Genomic DNA, 23,272 nt, shown 5'->3' on the forward strand with positions numbered 1-23,272 from the left:
TTTTTTAGCCAAGGTTACTGCTCTTTCCCTGTGCAATTACTGGCTGTTATTATTATTCGCCACACATTCACCTCTGAAGGCGAAACGCGTCAGATGACTTGTGAGCCGGTGGAACGCAGTGCTGCTTTTAAAGTTATTTTTTTAATAGTATTTGTAAATTATTTCAACTGTACGTTAATTGTATTGTATTTGCGTTTGTCTCTTTCTCACCATCACGGGACATTGTTCACTGATAGCAGATGGCTGCGGTTCTTATCCTTTGTTCAATCTTTCTCCTTCTTCCTGGCGCTGGCTTATACCGGATTTCTTATGACATCACTTTAAATAGTCAATTATTTCCACTGTCTATCATTGAAACAGCGCTACGCAATCAGCTGGCGCTATATAAATGTTATGTAATGATTAACCTTTCTGTGACTTGTATGTGTGTTCTGAAGAATTTCTGATGTGGTCACCCTACTACTAAGGTGTCAAACCTCATCAGATCCTGGGCAGTAAATAAAGCAATGTCACCCAAAACCAATAATATGTGGTGCAGCTGACATACTGCTGGTACTGGTCCTTTCTCTAGAGGTCCTGGTCACGGTTTCTTTGTCTTCCATCGTTACTAACTTACTTCACACAGCCTGCTGCTTTGCCAGCGATTTAATTCACTACTGTCTTGTCTAGCAATAAAGTTATTTCCCTACAGGGGCGGGGTTACCAAAGGCTCCGCGCATGCGCTTTGCGACAGCCTTCCTTAGCTTCTCTGATGTCTTTCGTTTCCGGGGAGCAGAGGCTCCTATTGACAAGAACAACCGGAAGTGAAGAGTAGTGGCTCCCGACAGGTCCTGGCGGCTGGCTGTGTGCTTCCTCCCTTCACCCAAAGGAAGCGGGGACGGGACCGGTAGAGGATTGAGGCGAGAGTGAGGTCGGTAAACGCGCTCCTTTGAGAATGAAAGAAATATACGTTGAGGTGTATATGCTTAATGTGTGTAGTGTATAGGGGGGCAGGAGCTATATCGTATAGGGCTAATGAAGTGCTCACAGTTTACATAGTAAGAGCAAGGCGTATAACGTTAAATCGAGCTGATATTAGACGTAAACATGCTTAGGATGAGAAGGCCTTGAATCGATGCGTTATACATATTAATGGATGCGACTGGGTGTTCCCAGACATGCAGTGTCTGGGAAGCTGTTATACGCAGGGTTACAGGTAGCTGCTTACTGCAACACCATAGAGTGTTTTGCAATAAGCCTCACGGTATTTAAAGGGTTAAATCCATGTTTATGAAGTTTTTATGTATTCCATTTATTTAAAAACATTCACTAAATCTCAGTGCCGGGTATAATTTTAAATACATTTTGGGCTTTATGTATAGTATTGAGACTGTTGTGTTTTATGCAGGTTGTGTGTTAATGTGCCATCCTAAGGAGGTAAGATTTAGGGTTAACAGTCCAAGGATCCAAAGAATTTCAGTGCTGAGGCGCAGTTTAGTAAACTTTTTAATGAGGCATTTGCGCAATACATCAGTTTTTCTTCTCGAGTGAGTGGATGAAAGTCATTTATCTTTTTTTTTTCTTTTTTAATAAAAAAATTTCTAGTTTGTTTTACAAGCATTTAAAAATGAAAATTCAGCTAAGTTATAGCTCTGTTATAATCGACATTTCATACTGTGGGAGAATTCTGGCATGGGGCCATTGATTAAATAATGAAGGTATGTTAAATGTAGCTTAAGGCAGCTTAAACGTAATCGCATGTCTGCACTGGTACAATCCACATTCTATTCCTTCTCGTTCTGAACATACATTGATATTTTAGGTTATTGTCATACTAATCATATTAGAAACATCTATGATTTTAGGGGTATTTGTCTTTTGAGTGACGCTCCAAATCTCTTTTTCTTTTTCTCCCCGTAGGAGATTTTACAACTGGAACAATGGTTGATGCCGTGCATTATATCCACTTACAGAACTTCAGCAAGTCTCTCTTGGAGACGCTTAATGCACAGCGCTTGGGTGGCCATTTTTGCGATGTAACTGTACACATTCACGATGCAACTTTGCGAGCTCACCGCTGTGTTTTGGCAGCCGGTAGCCCCTTTTTTCACGACAAGCTCCTCCTGGGTTACTCGGAGATTGAGGTTCCACCAGTGGTACCCACCCAAGTTGTCCAACAATTGGTGGAATTTATGTACAGCGGCTCCCTGGTTGTTGCCCAGTCTGAGGCTTTACAAATCTTGACAGCAGCCAGCATACTACAGATCAAAACGGTCATAGATGAGTGCACACAAATAATATCTCAGAGCAGGTCTAAACAAGGGACCATTGCTGGTGCTATGCCATCCTGTGGATCACAAGGCAGGTCATCCATTAGCAAACTACAAGACCAATCAGCCAAGAATATGGATTGTTCTTCGGGAATAGGTCTAAGAGAGTCTGGTAGTATCCCTTCTGCTTTGAGAAACGAAATGGCCATCGTTTCTCAAATGGGGGCTGTTGGTGAAGCACCCAAGTTAATGTGTGCCTCAGAAATTCGGTACAAATTACGGGACATGTTGTCTTCTCAGCAGCGACAGTTGCCTGAAGCGAGGGAGATAACTGTGTCCGATGTTGAGCCGGTACCAGAGAGTGACGCTCTGCAACCAACATACTTGCCACAGTCAGAGGCTCCACAGACCTGTCACAGCCGCAAGCAGCGTCAACCAGTCCGCCTTCAGCTTTCTGACTCTGCACCTGTGATAATCAAAGATGAAGAGGAGGATGAGGAGGAAGGTGAGTGCAGTGGAAGAGAAGGAGGAGACGATGAGGAGAAGAGTGCTGCTTACAGTGAATGCAGTGGAGGTTTTCCCAGCTGTGGGGAAAATGAGAAAGAAAGAAGTCCAGATAATAAAGTTTGTGTGGAGACGGTCGACCGAAAAGACTCTTCTGGCCAAATCGTGGAGTTTAACGCTGAGGGACCGGATTTCTTTACTAACCAGGATGTATTCTCTGAAACGTTTATCCCGCCTTGGCAGAACGAAGAGAATATTTCTGAAGGAGCTCGTGAGAACACGTTGGAGAATACAACGGAAAAATTTCGATCAGACTGCAGCTTAGATGGTTCAAGCCTACGGAATTTGGCCGTGGTTGCAAGTTCAGATTTTAAATCAAGCCCTCCATTTAATGCTCGAATGTCTGAATCCAGGGGTCTTCCTTTTGTGACTTCAATTGTCCCTAGAGAAATGAAAAATAATTCCGTCTCTGCAGCGGTCGCAACAAGCACCTCGAGTATCTTCCAGTTTCACTTGACGCACCCCAACCACGTTCAGACTAACGTCACACAGGGTTTTTTTAGCGTCCAACAAGAAGGATCTGCAAACGTTGTGCAACTCAACTCTAATTTGCTGCCGGGGACTGTGCAAAGTGAATCGCCCCAGAGACCCGGCCCGTCGCGTAACCCAGAACCTTCCTACGTCTGCAGCCATTGTCAGAAAACCTTCAGCTCTAGAAAGAACTATACCAAACACATGTTTATCCATTCAGGTACGATATAAACCTTTCATGGGGATATAAATACTTGATTAACTTGCCTTATGTAGGTCATAGTCTTCAACTTTAATGACGCCTTTTTATATTGTATTTGAATTTTGGTAAAACACTGGCAGTGACCTTTTGAGATATCCTGTCTTCTTGGGTTTCTCAAGCGGTGCATTGATTTTGAGAAGAGGTCACTCAGGTTCTAGAAGACTATATCCTCCATATACATCGTTTAAAAAATACCCAAAAACCTGATCTGAAATTTCAGTTGCAAATAATTGTTGCCGCGTACAAACAGGATGCGGTTTGTTTGTTTTTTTATTTATTTTATTTTACATTTAAACAAAACATTCCAGTTTAGAAATCAATCAACTTTTTAATATTTGCTACTATATCTCAAGTTTATTTTGGAGCCTTAATATGTTGCAGGAATTATATTAAGTCTCCTGAATTCTGTGCTCACTGGGTAAAGGTAAAGGCGGATAGCTAGACAATGATGTCTGTGTATTAGGCAGAAGTGAGGCCAAGTTCGCCTTCTTTATCTGTTGATGGTATAAGGTTTCATGTAATTTTAGAACATCGTATTTAGAAAATAGTTTAGATTCCGGTGCATTACTCTGGAATAGAAGGAACAGCAGGACTGCCTTATATAGCATGTTTGTATGAGTTGTTATTATTACCGCGGTTAATTTGGTTTGTGAGCAGTTTACTTCAAGGACAGTATTTGCATTAGTATAGTCAGGTTTCCCATGTGTTGCTATGTACTGTATATAAAGATGAACGCAGTAATGCAAAATGTACGGTATCTGTCGTTCTGTATTTAGAATTGGATTTACTATCATTTACTTGTTTAAATGATTCGGATATTATTGGCTGCTGATTTCAGTTTCCTAGAATTTTAGAGCCAAATATTACCTTGTCATAAAAAAAAAAAAAGGTTACTGCTGCTCCTATATAGTTCATAGTAACATAGTAACATAGTTCATAAGGTTGAAAAAAGACCAAAGTCCATCAAGTTCAACCTATATACATATTGTGTCCCTACTGTGTTGATCCAGAGGAAGGCAAAAAAACCCTTATGAAGCAGATGCCAATTGCCCATACCAGGGGGAAAATTCCTTCCCGACTCCAAATATGGCAATCAGAATAAATCCCTGGATCAACGTTCTGTCCCTATTAATCTAATATCCATAACTTGTTATATTATTGCTTTCAAGAAACACATCCAGGCTCCTTTTGAACTCTTTTATTGAGTTTACCATCACCACTTCCTCTGGCAGAGAGTTCCATAATCTCACCGCTCTTACTGTAAAGAACCCCCGTCTGTGCTGGTGTAGAAACCTTCTTTCCTCCAGCCGTAGAGGATGTCCCCTTGTTATAGATACAGTCCTGGGTATAAATAGGTCCTGGGAGTGATCTCTGTACTGCCCCCTTATATATTTATACATAGTTATTAAGTCCCCCCTAAGCCGTCTTTTTTCCAAACTAAATAACCATAATTCTGATAATCTTTCTGGGTACTGTAGTCCTCCCATTCCCCTTATTACTCTGGTTGCCCGTCTTTGAACCCTCTCCAGCTCCACTATATCTTTCTTGTACACTGGTGCCCAGTACTGTACACAGTATTCCATGTGTGGTCTGACTAGTGACTTGTACAGGGGTAGAATTATTTCCTTGTCGTGGGCATCTATGCCCCTTTTGATGCACCCCATGATTTTATTTGCCTTAGCAGCAGCTGCCTGACACTGGTCGCTACAGGTAAATTTACTGTTAACTAAAACTCCTAAGTCCTTTTCCATGTCAGTCGTCCCCAGTGTTTTCCCATTTAATACATATTCCCAGCCTGGATTTTTCTTCCCCATGTGCATAACCTTACATTTATCTGTGTTGAACCTACTCTGCCACATCCCAGCCCACGCCTCCAACCTATGCAGATCCATTTGTAATCGTGCGCTGTCCTCTATTGTGTTAACCACGTTACAGAGCTTAGTATCGTCTGCAAAGATTGATACTTTACTATGCAATCCCTCTACAAGGTCATTAATAAATATATTAAAAATAATAGGACCCAAAACTGACCCCTGTGGTACCCCACTAGCAACAGTCACCCACTCAGAGTATGTACCATTAATAACCACCCTCTGTTTCCTATCACTGAGCCAGTTACTTACCCACATACACACATTCTCCCCCTAATGACGTGTGTTCAGTAATAGAATAACAATGTCTCCTTTAAGTGGCTTTTCTTTAAAAAAAATAGGAAATGTTAGAACAAGAGGTCATGATTTAAAACGAGGAGGCTTAGATGTATTTTTAAGGCCGTTTTTACTTTACCGGAAGAGTGGTGGATAAGTGGAACAGCCTCCCAGCAGAAGTGATATGGGGTAATACGTAGAGGGAAACTAAACATGCATGGGATAGACATATGGCTCCTGAATCTAGGACGAGACCAACGACTGATTAAGGTTTGGGTCCCTACATGAGGAAACATGGGCAAATTCTATGTTTACCATGTATTCGTGTAAAAAAGAGGTTTTCAGAAGCTGAACGAGGAATAGTCAAAGCCGGTCTAGCTACAGAAACACAAATCCCGTAGTTGGAATTTCAGGCTTGAAGATCTATAATTTTCATATCTCTGGCCTCCGGTTTAGAGGATTCTTGCAGCGAGAGTGAATTCTTTGACTCTGGCCTCATATCAGCATCTAGCAGGACAGACCTGATGACGGCGGCACAAATACCTCCAACTTCTTTCCTTCTTGCAGTCTTTCGATGCCGCTATACTAGTATGGAACCTCCCAGTAACATCTTGGAGTAATGACCCTCGCCCCGTATAGTCAGGACGAATTAACTTTAACGTCTTATTTAAAACAACCTGCTTCCACAGACTGATTGTTGCGCTTATGTTACTGAATTATTTTTTACGTTCTGTAGACTAGAATAAACACCGCTTCCCTCTAACCATAGCAAAGCTATAACGGTGTAAACGGCCCCGTTCCAGTGCATTACTCGGCTTAAAATAGAATACGTTTTTTTTTTTTTCTGTTGGACTTAACGTTGCGAATCTCGGCAGTATAAATATTTCCACTGTTTTGCTCCCGCTAGCTAAAAATCAACTTTCATTTACATGTCATTGTTCTCCTCTTCCCCAGGCTTCTTTATATTTGTGTTTATTTTTTTTTCTGCTTTATTTTTTATTTGAAGGAAAAACAAAACAAAAAAAACGGCCTTGGTAGGTATTTGGGTTATGTATGCTTAGTGTTTATACATTCCTTTGTTTTTCTATAAGTTTAAAGCAAACAAACATTGTTTACATTAAACATCTTAAAGGGACAGGCATTCCGCTTGTTGTTTTCCCCAAAACTTTGTTTAATGTATACAGTCAACAAGGCATATTTACAGAATTGCAGATGACATTTGACCAAAAACCGGTGCAAAGCCACGTAGGTCGCCTACGTGGCTATACACGTGTATTATACACAATAATCTCAGCGCTATCTGGGTGTAAAATAAGCCAGTTGGGATGTGGAAATAAACATATTAAGGTTTTGAGGGGAGATGTAATAGAAACATTTAAATACACAAAGGGATTTAACAAAGTAAAGGAGGAAAGTTTATTTCGGTGGAGAAATGTTAAAACAGGAGGCCATAACCCAAAACCAGCGAGTCAAATATTAGGATGTAATGTAAAGAAGTTTACTGAGGGGGTAGATGCTGTAAAACCCTTTCTAATCAGAGTTTGTAGAGGCCGATACCCTGAGGGACCCAAACATGCATAGTATATAACATATGGCTCCTGGATGTACGGAGAGACCAAGGACTGATTAAGGTCTGGGTCTTTCCATCAGGAAAAAGGGGCAGACTACGTGAGTGGAATGGGTCTTATCGACCATCAAATTCTATGTTTCTGCGTTAAACATCAGTGGTAAAAATAGACCAAGTTCCCGACTCCTGTCTCCTGAAATGTCGTCCCAAAATATAAACGAAGCACTAGGCCTGTACCCTGTTATTCTGGATCATTGGTGGCAACTTCTCTTGCTCGTATTGTACCGCGCCACTGCTGCTTGGTTGGCGTAAAGTTCGGGAATCGCCGCCGTTCCTGTATGGGATGAGCAATACGGCTAAAATGATCACTTTACAGCTGCCCGTTTAACCCTTTTTTCTCCCTTCTGCCTGCAGGCGAGAAGCCTCATCAGTGCAGCATCTGTTGGCGATCCTTTTCCTTACGAGATTACCTGCTCAAGCATATGGTCACTCACACAGGCGTGCGCGCTTTCCAGTGCTCGATCTGCTGCAAGCGCTTCACCCAGAAGAGCTCTCTGAACGTCCACATGCGCACCCACCGCCCGGAGCGTTTCCAGTGCTGCTTCTGCAATAAGTACTTTTCACACCGCACTCTTCTGGAAAGACACATTGCTACTCATACAGCATGAGCACCAGTATTTTCCTTTTCATCTTGGCGTAAGCAATAACACTAAATGTCGCCAGAAGTGTCACCCGCCGCCACTTTGCCGAATTGGCATTTAAGGGGTGGGAAAAAAAAGCATGATAAAGTAGTGGGTCGTCTGTTTATTCACCCATTTTATACAAAGACGTTTCTTTTTAACCTGCAGTATTGTGTCCTTGAGATACTTGTCTTTTTGTTACAGTACAAAGTGCGCTGCATGTGAAGGTTTCCAGAAGTAATATAATCTAGCGAAGCAGAAACTTAAGTGTATCATAAGAACAGGGTCGAGCGTTGATCATTTAGCATGATCTGTTTGGTTTGCGGTCCGGTGTTTATTGTCAAAATAAGTCATTGTTTGTAGTGCAAAGCACTTGTGCATAGGAAACTCTAGCTTTGTGTTTACAAAGGTGAACCTGGGGCATCGGTTTCAAAGCAAGACTGGTGGATCTGCATTCCATGGTAAAGAAAAAAAAATAACCCATATATCTTCTACTGTCTCGTCCAGAAGTCTCACTTATTGCATCATTTGCATTAAGCTCAAGTTGGCACTTTGGTATCAAGAAGAAAGAGTTTCACTGGAGTCCATGGAAGAGAAGTCTGTTAAATATACCTGTAAATTCCAGACCAGTCTGGGCAATTCTAGACCTACTTAAGAATTAGCCTTTAAAATGAACAAGAAAATGACTTACTGACTTTTAACGTGGGTCCTGATGGTCTAACGGTGCATTTTTGTTGTGTTGGGACCACGATATCCATGGCTTAGAGATAGAATACGTCAGGTATTGTACAGTTGTGACCATTAACACAGAAGTTTCCGATAATGACCTGCTATGTTTATTAATCCCCAGGTGTTTTTGCCCAAAGCTGCTAATAATTTCCACCTATTTCAATTTTATCACTTTTTACATATTTAACAAAAAAAAATATATATAATTGCTTCCCTCCCTAAATACCAAAGAATTAGCCCTGTGTAATTTGGTCTTTTGAAGAACTCATCCAGAAGAAATTTGAACACATTCTGCACGTGTTGCAGAACTTTCTGTCAGTCAAGAAGTTATTTTTGCTTAAAAAAAAAAAAAGTACATTCTTTTGTTCCTCAAACCAAAGAACATCATGGTGTGATTGGCTAAAATGCCCTTAACATGGATTAATATGTTGCTCCAGGACACTGGCCAAAAATAATGTTTTAGGTGCAATCATTTTAGTTGTAATTGGTGTCCTGGCATTTGTTGAGAGATAAGAAAGGCTGGTGGGTTTATTCACTAAAAAGTGAGATGTTGAGAAATCTTACCTTGCCATATTAGCCATGTAGTACGGTCTAGTCTTCTCTTTAGGAAGGGCCAAGTTGTCCTAACATAATGCATAGTTAAAGGGACACCCCAGTGCTCAATGTAGCCCCACAAATGAAGAACGCTTATGAAAGTATTGCGTAGTATTATGATATGTATTATTTAGCTGAAAGTAAAAAAAAAAAAGGCATTTACTTTTTGAAGAAGCTGCAGCACACTGTCCCCTTCCTTTGTTTGTCTGATTGTCGGGTTATTATTATTATAATTATTTATTGTTTTATATAGCGCCATCAAATTCCATAGCGCTGTACAATGGGTAGATAGGACATAACAAGTAGTATGTAACATAACAAATTGACTAACAGAGACAACCGACAACCACTGGCAGGAAAGCAATACCATTGAACACAATGGTAGAATGTTCTGTGCATGCACGTGGGGGTCTCCTGGGATCTCTTGCACGTACCAAAGGTGAAGCTGTCTGGAGATGACTATAACCACGTATGTACAATGGTGAGGAGGAAAAGAGGGGTAAGGACACAGTTCAAATGCATAGGGGTAACGCCGATAAGTCCCTCCATGTATTAAATGGAGGGAGGGTTATTAATTTAAAAAGTCTTATCTATTAAAGTACATATGATGGCTGGAGTGTCCCTTTAATGCAATCAATGGGATTTTGCATCTGTCCAAAAACCTAAATACATTTGAGGGCCTCTAGAAGACAGCCGGTACAGAATTTCAGATAGTAGTTTATACCGCCCCCCAACAAACATTGGCAATAATATAATTTTATTTATCCGTCTGTCTTGTTGCTTTTAAACCTTAATTATCGGGCCTTGTAAATATTGTATTTAACCATCTTATAAGAAAAAGTTTTTGAATTTGTAATAATAAATGTGTGTGGTTTGCTGGCAACATGACACTAATATAGAGTGTTTGCTAAAATGTCACCTGCTTTATAATTGTTTTACTTTTGGATGTATTTATAAATAATAACAAGTTGAAAGTTCGATACGTTTCATATTATATTTTACTTCTATTTATTTTTGTATATCAGATTAATTTTCTGGCCATTTTTTTTTGGGCCTCTCTCACCGCATTCAAGCAACATTGCACTGCAGCGTTTTCTGAATAGCCCTTTTAACAGAAAAAAAAAAATACACTTTCTATAACAGATAAGTCTTATTATAACACATGTTATATATGAAAACAACTTGTGAATTAAACTGTATTTGGTCCGGTTTATAGGAGCTTAAAACCAAGCTGTGTGCGATGCCAGCAGAATTGCGAATACAGGAAGAATAAAACTGTTTAAGTTTTTTTTTTTTTCAATATTCTTTTTCAATATATTTCACTGACATGCAAATTTAGAGGTTCTCCATTGTTGTGGATCATTTGCATATTGGGCTGCATGACTGGATCGCAAGCCGCTAGATTTCAAGTAAAATGATGGGAATCCTTTTATTCCCCTTATTCTAGCTCTTTGTACCCCCTGTCACTGACAAAGGCTAATGTATGGGGAATCGTATCAAAATGTTTAGTTACATATACCGCTGGAGCCTATAATTGTAGATGTGATTGTAAGTTATGGTTGTGTATATGTCATCCAGGGGCATAGAACCAAGTTTCCCCAACGTTTCGTATGTTAATTGTTTATCAACGAGGTACACCTTACATCTATAACCAGCGGAAACTGTAGTCCTCACTTCTCTTGTGTCGATCTGCCCTTAACATATATTTAATATAATTAATATTACTCATTAAATAATGTAGCCGTTTCTCTGAACAGGGTTAGCGTGTGTTGCATGTACAATAGCTGTTTAAAAAAAATCCAGAGAAACAAGCATTTTCATATTTGTAATTTTTTTAATTTTTTTTTACATAGGCATTGGGAACAATATCTTTGCATTAGTATTGCCTGCTGGTTAAATTTTATTAAGAGGTGAAAAAGGGAAGGTGCTAATAAAAAGGCATTTTTCTTAGAAATGCCACATAGAATGCCACATTATTGGGGATGAAACCAAATTCGCATCTTTTTTTTTTTTCCATGAAAAATATAAGTTCTGGCTGTTTTATTTTTTACGAGGAAGACATTTCATACAATATTCCATTCACTCAAGTTTTTCACCTTTTAATAAACCCGCAGTGAGGTCTGGCATCAGCTTTTGTTGTTTTTCTCTTGTCCTCCGCGATTTACGGATTGATAAATGTATATAAAACACAGTATGTTAAATGCTTAACCATTTTTGGTGCATCTGGTATTTAGTGATCAAAGGTAACCCGTCACACGGTTCAGTGATGTTTGGTTCAAAAGAGTGGAGTTAAAAAAAAAAAAAAGAAAAAAAAAAAAAAGGAAAAATAATACATTTTCCCAGCGAATGTGTTTAGATCAAAAATCTTGTATTGCTCTTGGTTCCTCTCCTGTGTAATGTAGGCACGGTACCTGTTACATTTCTGTATTATCCGGTATTGAAGGAGAATATACCTGGTGATGCCAAAAAGGACAGGAGCCAATGGTTTTATGGTTAAAACCCTCATTTCAGTTTTTGATCTATACATTTGCTTGCTGTTCTGATAAAAAAATCGTGTAGACTGGTGACTCTTTCACGCTTTGGTATGCTTATTAGATAACAGTCTTTGTTACAATCGTAGTTCGGATCAAGCAGTCTAGGTAGGCCAAGTGTTTTCTGTCGCTTCCGTATTTTTTTTTCTTTAATGTTCGCAAAATAACAGTATAACCAGTTGTCAAATAAAACGATTTCCTAAAATGTAAAGTGTCTGTGTTGTTGTTGGTGTCATGGTATGTAAAATGTTGAGATCGTGCAAGTTTGTTACTCTTTACTGTATTTCACCCACTACAAGATATCAGAAACGGGCAAAGACTTTCAACTGAAATTTAGGGGTTTGCTTTAAAAATGTGATTTGATGTGTAACTTACAACATCTATTGTGGAAAAGGGAATGTTTTTATGGCTGTATCTGAGGCGAGATGAGCAATTCTAAGATTCTTCCAGTGAGTGTCAGTGAGGTGTGAGAATGTTTCAAGGAAACCATGAGAACCGCGTGTTTCCTTTCTTGGACGGATAGAAGAGACTGGCATAAAGTGATAAAGTGTGATCGTGAGTGTTATAATCATTTAGCCGGCATGCAAAAATATCCACATGGCCTGAAAGTTACTTTGTTCTGTGCGGCATCTGGGAATCTTATGTGTCATAGCATCCTTTTTAAGTAATTTTGAATTTTAATTTAAAATAAACTGTGTTCTTTGGATTTAGTGTGTAATTTTTCCAGTTTTTGACCGTTTAATAAGTGCGAACCACTAATAATGCTTTCCAATTACTCTTTTTGAAAGTTTCCTTAATCTCCCTGTTCCTCAAGCCGTATATAAATGGGTTTAGTAAGGGTGTGATAAAGGTGTACAACACAGCAAATATTTTATCATGGTCTTGGGAGTAAGATACAGGTCGCATGTACATTAGTAGAATTGTACCGTAGAACATACAGACCACCCCGAGATGTGAACTGCAGGTGGAGAAAGTCTTCTGCCGACCTTTGGCTGATGGGATCATAAGGATTGCTATGATGATGTGCACGTAGGAGACTAGAATACATAGGAATGGTGTGAACACCACGAAGATTCCTGCTACAAATATTACGACTTCGTTGACAAAGGTGCTGACACAGGAGATCCTTAGCAAAGGTGTTATGTCACAGAAGAAATGTGAAATCTCGTGCGATGAACAAAATGATAAGCGAGCTGCCAAACCGGTATGGAGGACCGAGTTCAAAACGCCTGTCAGCCAGGAGAACACAGTGAGCTGGATACAAACCCTTTGACTTATGATGTCCGCATAGTGTAGCGGGTGACAGATGGCTGCGTAGCGGTCGTAAGCCATCACAGCTAGTAGGAAGCTCTCGGATTGGCCGAATGAAATGAAGAAAAAAAGTTGGGTGAAACAGCCGCTATAAGAGATCACCTGACTTCCCAAAAGAAGGTTGTCCAGCATCTTGGGGATGGTCACTGTGACGTAGCACATGTCTAAGAAAGACAGCTGACCTAGAAAAAAGTACATTGGGCTGCAAAGGTTTGGATTCAGCTGTAGGCTGGCCACAATGGCGGAGTTTCCCACAAGAGTTAGAAGGTAGATTATTAAAAACAAAAAGAACATGAAAGCCTGAATCTGAGGGTTTCCTGAAAGCCCTTGGAGTCGAAAATACCTGGACGATGATTCATTGTCGTTTTCCATTTTTGAAAATTCATCAATGTGCAGAAATATTCTATACTGTAGGTTTTTTACTCTCTGGGATTCGGTCTTGAACTGGAACCCCCATAGCTATACTCCAGTAGGCGTTGATGGATTTATAAGATGCATGGACGCTGCCAGACTTGTCTATAAAATAAAGACGGAAAGCATTAAACATCTTACAGATACACTTATGTATATACATCACATGTATAACTTGTATATGCCAAAGATATGTAATGTCACAATCTGAGAGCCTTTTCTCTATGTAAACCTGTCCTGTTACGTTACTGTACCCAGTTCAATGACCAATACTTTCTATGTGACTTTGTTACCTAGTGATATGTATGTAACTGAGTAAGATTATAAGGGTAGGAATGACTGATGTATGTTCACATCATTTATAAACACATTTCTGCTGTTAAAATGTACATTATTGTGAGTTTATTGTGAATGCGTATGTGCCGTATGTTTTTGCTCTAATTGCCCTGTTGAAAAAGAAACAAAAGTTCTCCGCACCGGAAGAGAAGTTATCCCTTTCCTGACCTCTGTAGAAATAATAAATAGTAGAACTTACAGGCCGACTTTTTGCTTCCATGATAAGTAGAACTTAAGTTATTTGGTTAAATGGAAAACTTACTTAAGAATTAATAAAACAAAATGTTCAAATTCTTGGAAGCTAGAACCGAATCCTCATCTGTACATCGCCGTTCTTAATTAATGTTACTTTCTACGATGAGGTCACATCAAATAACAGCAATATTGTATCAAGTTCATGAAGAGGTAGTGTTTTTTTTGTGAAATAAAATGTGGAAAATGAAAACATACTAGCCTTTTAACATATTTCTTCTTCAAAAACTGTGTTCATAATATTTGTTAACAATAATGAATAGAAATATATAAAATTAGATGTGTTCAGTGCTGAATCTTCACATGGTTGGGCAGGTGATATCGGTGTAGCCCTGGCACTTTAAGGCCGGTGGCCACCTAATGGCATAAGTGTGGCCAGTGGCTGGATATGACTGGGCGCATGTTATGTTTTTATACATATACACACTGCAGCACCCGCTCTGCCCAGTGTGCCCGAGGGCCAGTCCAGGCCTGGAGTGTAGGAAACATGGTCTCTGATCACTAGCTTTTTTTTTCTTTAAAAAGAGTATTTTTTCATAAACAAGGATAACCTATTAAATATTAAACATGTTTATGAATGACCACTAATTCATTATTATATAAAAATAAAGTTAACAAAAATACAACAACAAATAAGCGTTTCTAAGATAAGACGCTTCAATAACTTGCTTTGTCGCTGCCGGCAGTAAGTTGCAGTGGTTTTGTGGCAATAGAAGCGGAGTATTCTATTGAATAATGATAAGGCAGGATCTATCAATTCTGTTTTTCTACCGGTCCTTATTAGAGGAATAAAATAATCCCAAGGGATGACTGTGAAGAGACCGACTGCTTGTGACTTCCCAAGAGTACAGATCCCTGCGGATGTAAGCAGATAACCTGCTGTTTACTATAATTTATCAACTATGATCCTGAGGGATTATTGTTTATTATTATTATTATTATTATTAATAATAATAATGAGAATTTATATAATGTCAAAGGATTCAACCGGCTTTACAACTACAAATTCTTGTAGGCTGGAAAACTGGAACCAAATTCAATTCGCAATAGATTTGATGGTCAGCGCAGGCAGCAATCAATGTCAGAAAACAAACCAAGGACAAAAAATAAGGCCGCAACCAGGATGGTCAGAAAACAATTCAGTTATGGGATTGCAGAGCAAGTTTACATTGGTTTCATTATTGCCCGAAACAAAGCAGGAATTCAGCGCATACCCAGTAAAAAACACCTAAGGCTTAAATATTGGGGATTCCGTCCCACTATATATCCATCTATCACTCAGCCCACCACTAAGTGTGTATTTTTTATTATTGCCTAGACCCAGGAGAAGGACCCAAGGAAAGGTGGCAGTGGGCAATCTCCACAAATTAATTAAAATAGGGATATTTAGCCCAGTGGACAGTGAATTAAGCAATTCTATGTTCCATATTCCACATTCTGGACCATAATGGTTCAACAAGGATCAGTGAAGCAAACATTACAGCCCTTAACTTTTCTTTAATCACCAGATGATTTTCCCAAGGTAGACAAGAGCTATAGTTTAAGATCGCGTTGCCGCTTTTAGCTATAAGAGCAGCCGTGTTGTTTAACTTTATGTCAAATACATGATGGCTGTTTTTCTGTTGTATCTCCACGGGGCTGTGTGCAGCTCTTATCTCCACGGCCCACAACAGAACCACGGTGCTGCAACACAAAAGAACACTCTGATGTGGCCTGATTAACCAAAAGAGCTGAGAATGTCCCTCCGATAATCTATCCCGTGGCTGAAACAAACCTCTTGTACATTTGGTGGAATAATATAGTCGCCAACCTTTAGAATGTGCGTATTACGAAGACAACAAGAAGTTAAAACTATCTATAAATTGTTTTAACATTCTAGTGATTACAGTAATTCTGCTTATCAGTAAAAAAAATAAATATATATGCATTTGAAATATGTCTCATCTATATGACATTATGAGCCGCCATCTGGCTGATTGTCACCGGACAGTTACTTCTCTGTTACCAGCAGACACAGAATGGGGGGGAAAATTGATCCTGGCACTTTAAGGCCAGTGGCTTGTGCGATACCTTCTATCCGCAGCTGCATGTATCTAGCAGGTATCACATGATGAAGTGTTGGATCGACCACATGAGGAGGTCTTATAAGTGGAGGCATCAAGGATATCGTCCCACCAGGCATTTGTCCCGATGGCCAGTCTGTGCCTGGTTACTAGAGTTGCTTGCAATCCTGATTTCGTTCCACTAACTATCTGTGACCTGATTATCCAGAACTTTTAGTAACTTTGAATGCCAGTCTCCTATTGGTGAGGAAAGTAGGCATTTCAACCAAAAAATCTAATATTTTGGTTACTATTCCCTTGGTGGAACCTCTTTCAGCCATAGTAGTAATGAGTAAATTGGGGTTGAATTCTGGGTAGGGAGTTTTAATTATTTACACGTTTCTTGCCAGAGATGCCCCTGAACATCAGTGTTCTAAGATCTCATCCATAAAAACCACTTGCTAAAAGATGTTTATAGATCAACATTGAAGAGCTAGGTACCATGTGTACAGAGGGAAGGTGCCTGCACAAAATTCATTTTTTCTACAAAAGAGCACCGGAATGTAAAGAAATCCTGGATGTACAATAAAATGTGCTCAAAGAGAAGGCTATTAGTGTATAGCAATGATGTAATTAAAATATACGTTTATATTAGGGAACTGCAAGTGGAATGTTGCATCTTCCAGATTCAGAGAAAGAGTAGAGGAAATACATAGTATTTAGAATATATAATCCAATGTTCCATCCAGTCTTCCATCCATGGTAATGCCTTTCACGTCTATTCAGAGTTGCTCCAAGAAAGTTGACCCTGTTCTAAACATGGAGTGACGCATGGCATTCTGCATAGACTTTACAGTGGGACAGGAACAAACCTTAGGATAACGAAACGCTAGACATGTGACACATTTTTCGTTTATTTTTTGGCCCATTAGTTTTGGGGGGAAATTTTTTATTTCCTGCTCATTTGGGTTGGCCAAACATTTTTTTTAATCAGGAATGAAGTTCGTTGGCCGTGTACCCATTTTGACTCTCTCTTAATCTCTCACACTCTCGTTCTAGTACATTCTCTGTGCGGCAGAAGCTTCATAGATTGGGCTTCCATGGCTGAGCATCAGCAAGTACAATGCCAAGCATCGGATCGAGTGGTGTAAAGTGTGCCGCCACTGGAAACGTGTTCAGTGGCGTGGTGTTGTCTTGGTTCTACTTGTCTTGGTTTGGCGGATGCCAGGAAAACGTTACCTGCTTGACTGCATTGTGCCAACTGTAAAGTTTGGTTGGGATGGATAATGGTCTGGGGCTGTTTATCAGGGGTTGAGCCCCTTACTACCAGTGAAGGGTATTGTTAATGGTTCAGCATGCCAAGATATTTTGGCCAATGCGATGCTTCCAAGTTTGTGGTAACAGTTTGGGGAAGACCATTTTCTATTCCAGCATGACTGCGCCCCAACACACAAAGCTCCATAAAGACATGGTTGGGAGAGTTTGGTTGGTAAGACCGGCCACACAGAGCCCTGACCTCAACCCCATCAAACACTAGATGAACTAGAGTGAAGATTGTGTTGACTATATATTATATATTTTATTTATTATAAATATTTAAAATCTATTTTAACACACAACAGTCAAACAGTCAATACATTGTTTGAAAATTGTTTTAATTAATCTTAACTGTAACGGTTTGTTAAAAGCAATGTTTACCATTGAATACTTTAATGAATCCCAGCTGCTTTAGTTAATTATGAAACAAAAGTCAAGCAGCATAAACAATAAATATGCCCTTGTTAAAATATCTTTAAATTGTGTTAGTACTAATGGATCCCCTGTGTCACCAACTATAAACAATTCTAATTACATCACTTTAGCTGTTGATACAAAACAAGTCTTGGAACACATGATTTGGCATTATTTTATGGTCAAGCAAGTAATGATATATGTAAGATTTGGTGGGGTTTATAGAGGCAGGTGGCTTCTTCATTTTTGTATAAAATAAAAGATTTTATTCTTTGTATTTGTTTAACCAAATGACTTCTACTTAGCTAATTGTGACCTTTAGAATGCTGCGTTTATTGTCATATACTGGTTATACTCAGGGCCGGCCAGACAATGGAGCCGAGTGGGGCAGCCGCTCCAGGCGGCACTTTTGAAGGGGCGGCACTTTGCCGCCCCAAGCCCTTTTTTTTTTTCTTTCTTTCTAAAGCGAAACAGAGAGAAAGGGGCGCCGAGTGGTTTTCGCTTACCAAGCTGTCAGTACCCGCTCGGCGCCCCTTTCTCTCTCCTCTGCGGCGAGTCCCCCTGTTCGGTCTTGGTGCCGGCATGTAATGCTGAGTGCCGGAAGATTTCCGGCGCTCAGCATTACAAGCCGGCACCGAGACTGAACAGGGAGATTCGCCGCAGGACTGCTGAAAGGTAAGTACAAGGGGGGGGAGGAAGGGTAGATAATATGGGGGGGGGGGGTAGATAATGGGGGGGGGCGGCAGGGATGGAGGGAGAGGAAGGGTAAATAAGGGGGGGGGCGGCATTTTAAAATTCCCCCCAGGCAGCATTTTGCCTTGGGCCGGCCCTGGTTATACTCCAAATTGGACTGTCAAATGAAATATATAATGTTAAGTAAATTATGACATCCTTCTTATTGATACCACTTACTTATTGTGTCAATATTATCTTGGTCATGGGGTCTCCAGAACCATGCAAATTTCTAGGTAAGGGGATCTGTAAAGCGGCAGAACCACCTCCGTCTTCCTGCTATTAATGCCTCTCGCTATACAACCCAGCACCCGGCTTGCGTTTTCTGCTTTGTTGCATTGTCTTTATGTCCTCAAGAATAATTATTATCAAGTCCCTCTCATCTTTTGTAGTCGGGGCACAGCACCCCTAAAACCATAAATTGCCATTTAGATGGATAATCGACTATGGATACTCGACTAGTTGCTACTCTGCTGTGATATGGAGTCTAGGATTTGCGGTCAAACGTCGACTAGAAAAACAAATCAAAGGTTGCAATATTATCAATATTCTTCAAGTGTGGCCAGAACCCATTGTATATCTCTCAAACAAACTAAGGTTTGAGTTGGTCAGTGAACAGGCAGGGTAAATGCCTTATAATGGTGGAAAAGCATTGACTGGCCCAAGACGATGGAGGAAATCCATTGGACCGCACCATCACACTGCTGGCCAACATTCGTATAAACTTTGCAAATGCTACGCACTGCTGAGTAGAACTTTTCTGTGCCTGACTAGATAATACAATTTACATAAATAAATGGATAGCATTTAACTGCTTAGGTGGCTAAATGTACACAAAGGAATGTGATCTTATAGTTGGCCACATGGTGGCTGCTGGTTCCAAGTAAAAATGTGGTACCTGCCAGTCCTTTTAAACCCCCCCCGAGCTATAGATTAACTCCTCGCATTTCACTTTCTTTAGAATCTTCTCACCCCAAGTTGATTATTCAGCCCCGTTTTATAGGCATATTAAAGAAGTATGTGGACTTTCACAATATGATATGTTTGTATTCATGATGTAATAACAAGTCATAGGACTGGCAGGAGATAACAATGGGATGTGACTCCTATGCATATTTGTCACCTATCTTGGTCAAAAGACTACTGTCCCAATGAATATCCAGACAGTTGGCAGTTCCGCTGATGGGTATGTACAAAAACCATGTCGGGCGGAAAGTTGGCAATTATACCAATGCTTAAAATAATTAACCTACCTGTAACCATGGATCCATATTTTATTACAAATTAAGATCTTCCGGATATTAACAGAAGCCCCAGTGGCCTAATGGATAAGGCACTGGCCTCCTAAGCCAGGGATTGTGGGTTCGAGTCCCATCTGGGGTGCATGGTTATTTTTAATAATACTCCCTTCCCCGTGCTGTCCGACTCTCACCAACTCTACCCTCCTCCAAACGCTCCCTAAAAACTTTTTTCTTCAGGGAAGCCTACCACTGACATAAACATCAAAACTTCTCTCTCACCCACTTACAACCCTTAACATCATTCACTACCACACAGTCCTCACCTCCTGTTTCTCACCCCTTATCCACCTAGATTGTAAGTTCCTGCGGTGTCATTTTGTACTTGTCGTTATCTGTAAACATTTTTACCTTGTACAGCGCTGCGGAATCTGTTGGCGCTTTATAAATAAAGTATAATAATAATAATACCTTAAATTAATCAAAGTACCTCTCTCAGTCTCTATTTTATTGGCCTAAAATAGACTGTAAGCTTGCCCGTCCAGCACCCTCCTCTTCTTCTGTACCAGCCAGTCTAAAATGTGTTATTGTTAATTTTGTTTCTTGTCAAATTTAACATTATTTCTATTTTTGAGCTCTCTAAAATGCAATGATAATGTCACAATAATACTTCATTGAAGAATACCTCTCTAAAGGTTTTATTTTCTACCAAAATAAAAGTAGAATATTATTTAATGTATTAAACTGTGGAAAATAACATATCTTAACTTATAATGTAATATTTTTTATATTTTAAAATATATAATATATATATGTCTATTATATTAACATATTTAATATATTTTTATTTATATAAAGTATTTGTATGTGTTATTATTAATAAACATATTTGCAGGAAACACGAGCACTTGTATAATAATCCTTAAAATATTTTATTAGGACTTCAGTCACATTCAGCAAACATTACCCTTATTCCAATTTTACACGCTATGCAAAAAGAATAGCATTGGTTCTGATACAGAAGAAACAGTTGTAATACTTATTTTTATTTCCAGATTATTGGCTAAAAGCCATCCTACTACATTTGTTTGAGGTGATTTCTCTTAATCATGACCTTATTTTCAAGAAGAATAAAGAATAGCAAAAAGTGCCATAATTCAGTGGTAACTGGGAATAAATCTTAAACAAAAATGTTGATTTTTATAATTTGTCAGAATTATGGTTTCTGTGTGACTGCACTCCAGCAAGATAGATTTGTATCTCTTTAGTAAACCATGAGTTGGGGTGACATAATTAACTCGCTGACTTCATTGTGCATTGTGATGGGTCAACCTTGGTGACCTCCATCGTGACCTCCCGTAAGAAGAGTTGAGTTTGCCCAGTATAATACGTATGTATTTCCCACTGGTGGAGACCCTTCCTAACGCATGTCGAGTGTTTGTAACCTTTTGTAATTGACCTGCTGACTAATGGCTTGGTGAAAAGTCGGAAAGTCAGGAAGACATCGATCGGACCTAGATCAACCCTTGGCTTTTAATAACAGTAACCTTAACCATTATCAGCCAGCTGTGGAATTCCTTGGATTCCTAGTAACTGTTGATATTAATCTCACTTCTAAGCTCGTATGAAGATGTAGCCTAACGCAATGCCTGATGATGTTTGGTCACCCAAAATCTCATTGAGCCAGGGCCGGCCCGACAATGGAGCCGAGTGGGGCAACCGCTCCAGGGGGCACTTTTGAAGGGGTGGCACTTTGCCGCCCCAAGCCCTTTTTTTTTTTTTTTTTTTTTTAAAGTGAAAGAGAGAGAAAGGGGCGCCGAGTGGTTTTCGTTTACCAAGCTGTCAGTACCCGCTCGGCGCCCCTCTCTCTCTCCTCTGCGGCGAGTCTTCCTGTTGGGTCTCAGTGCCGGCTTGTAATGCTGAGTGCAGGAAGATTTCCGGCGCTTAGCATTACAAGCCGGGGCACCGAGACCGAACAGGGAAACTCGCCGCAGGACTGCTGAAAGGTAAGTACAAGGGGGGGGGGGGGGGGGCGGCAGGGACGGAGGGAGAGGAAGGGTAGATAAGGGGGGGGGGGCAGCATTTTAAAATTCGCCCCAGGCGGCATTTTGCCTTGGGCCGGCCCTGCATTGAGCATCACAGATTTGTACCTTTATAATAACTATAAAATCTGAAAGCAACCAAGAGATGAGCACCAAATTCTGTTTGAAATTTGCCTTTGACACTAGAAGGAAGGCAACCATAAGTAGTAATTTTTGTTTTTCACAGCCAGAGAATCTTGTAGAATATGTTTAATCAGTGCCGGCCTGACACGTGGAGGCTACCTATTCACTTATACATTTTATTATAATTCTATGAAATCCCCGGATAATGGAAGTGCATAATATTCAACTGTATCAGAATCATTTTCATTTCTTAGCTCCGTTGTGCCTTTGAAAGGTATATGGACCCTTAAGCAACTTGTAATGTTACTTATATGTCCCAATATATACTCTTCTGAATGTTTTCCTCAGGGCCCCCTTTACTTCTTTGTTCCTTAGACAGTATATAACAGGGTTCAAAAGAGGGGTTAAAGTGCTGTACAAAAGGGAACATAATTGCTCGACTTCCAGTGCAGAAGCCGAGGTTGGACCCACATAATTTAAGTTGGCCGTTCCATAGAACATAGTCACCACAATCAGATGAGAAGAACAGGTGGAGAACGCCTTCCACCTCCCATCCGCCGAGCTTATTTTCATGATCGTAGAGATAATATGAAAATACGATATGACAATGTAAAGGAAGGGGCTTATACCTAGAAAAACACTAACAACATACAACAATATTTTGCTGGTTTGTGTGGGGTTGCAGGCTGCCTGTATAAGTGGTGGTATGTCACAGAAAAAATGACGAATTTCCTGATCGGGCCTACAAAATGAGAGATTAGATGTCATGATTGTATGGAGAACAGAGTTTAAAAAGCCACTGAGCCAGGAAGCCGCAGCCAGGCTGACACAGATATGGCTGCTCATTACCATTGTATAACGCAACGGGTTGCATATAGCCACAAAGCGGTCATAAGCCATCACCGCCAACAAAATGCACTCGGCACCCCCTAAGGACACAAATAAATACAGCTGAACCATACATTTATTAAAAGAAATTCTTCTGTTCCTGGAAAGGCAGTTGAATAACATAACCGGAAGCGTGACGGATGAATAGCAGATATCCAGAAGCGAAAGGTTACTTAAGAAGAAATACATCGGCGTGTGCAGATTGGAATCAATTCTAATAATGGTAAAAATGCAGATATTGCCTATAAGTATCGTGATGTAGATGCAAAAAAACATAAAGCAGGCAGCGACCCAATCCTTCGAAAGATCAAGTAGAATAAAATGCTTCACTGCCGTCTGATTTACAGCTTGGAGTATTTCAGTAGCGGACAT

The 23,272-nt window shown here is 40.0% G+C and overlaps 3 protein-coding genes and 1 non-coding gene across 4 annotated transcripts; 2 read left to right on the forward strand and 2 right to left on the reverse strand.

The window, feature by feature from the left end:
- The first annotated feature begins 1,919 nt into the window (after window positions 1-1,919).
- LOC149278317 (zinc finger and BTB domain-containing protein 45-like) lies at window positions 1,920-7,928 on the forward strand. Its single transcript, XM_089502080.1, has 2 exons — window positions 1,920-3,504; window positions 7,675-7,928. Exons 1-2 carry the CDS (start codon window positions 1,920-1,922, stop codon window positions 7,926-7,928), a joined length of 1,839 nt encoding a protein of 612 aa, XP_089358206.1.
- Window positions 7,929-12,532: 4,604 nt separating this feature from the next.
- LOC149278318 (olfactory receptor 1f45-like) lies at window positions 12,533-13,477 on the reverse strand. Its single transcript, XM_089502092.1, has one exon. It carries the CDS (start codon window positions 13,475-13,477, stop codon window positions 12,533-12,535), a length of 945 nt encoding a protein of 314 aa, XP_089358218.1.
- A 6,442-nt stretch (window positions 13,478-19,919) lies between these two features.
- On the forward strand, window positions 19,920-19,992 carry TRNAR-CCU (transfer RNA arginine (anticodon CCU)). The gene has a single exon. It is a non-coding gene; the product is annotated as a tRNA-Arg (tRNA).
- A 2,323-nt stretch (window positions 19,993-22,315) lies between these two features.
- LOC149278320 (olfactory receptor 5V1-like) lies at window positions 22,316-23,272 on the reverse strand. The gene has a single exon (XM_089502093.1). The coding sequence runs from the start codon at window positions 23,270-23,272 to the stop codon at window positions 22,316-22,318; it is 957 nt and encodes a 318-aa protein (XP_089358219.1).

The sequence above is a fragment of the Sceloporus occidentalis genome, unplaced genomic scaffold (assembly GCF_023333645.1).
Source record: "Sceloporus occidentalis isolate IW3139 unplaced genomic scaffold, rSceOcc1.0.p SCAF_193, whole genome shotgun sequence".
NCBI classification, from domain to species: Eukaryota; Metazoa; Chordata; class Lepidosauria; order Squamata; family Phrynosomatidae; genus Sceloporus; species Sceloporus occidentalis.

Bases quoted from the DNA above. Each gene is read 5' to 3' on its own strand.
- LOC149278317 (XM_089502080.1), top strand. From the start codon at position 1,920: ATGGTTGATGCCGTGCATTATATCCACTTACAGAACTTCAGCAAGTCT. The intron at 3,505-7,674 runs GTACGATATAAA...TTCTGCCTGCAG, and splicing joins ACACATGTTTATCCATTCAG to GCGAGAAGCCTCATCAGTGC.
- LOC149278318 (XM_089502092.1), bottom strand. From the start codon at position 13,477: ATGGAAAACGACAATGAATCATCGTCCAGGTATTTTCGACTCCAAGGG.
- LOC149278320 (XM_089502093.1), bottom strand. From the start codon at position 23,272: ATGTCCGCTACTGAAATACTCCAAGCTGTAAATCAGACGGCAGTGAAG.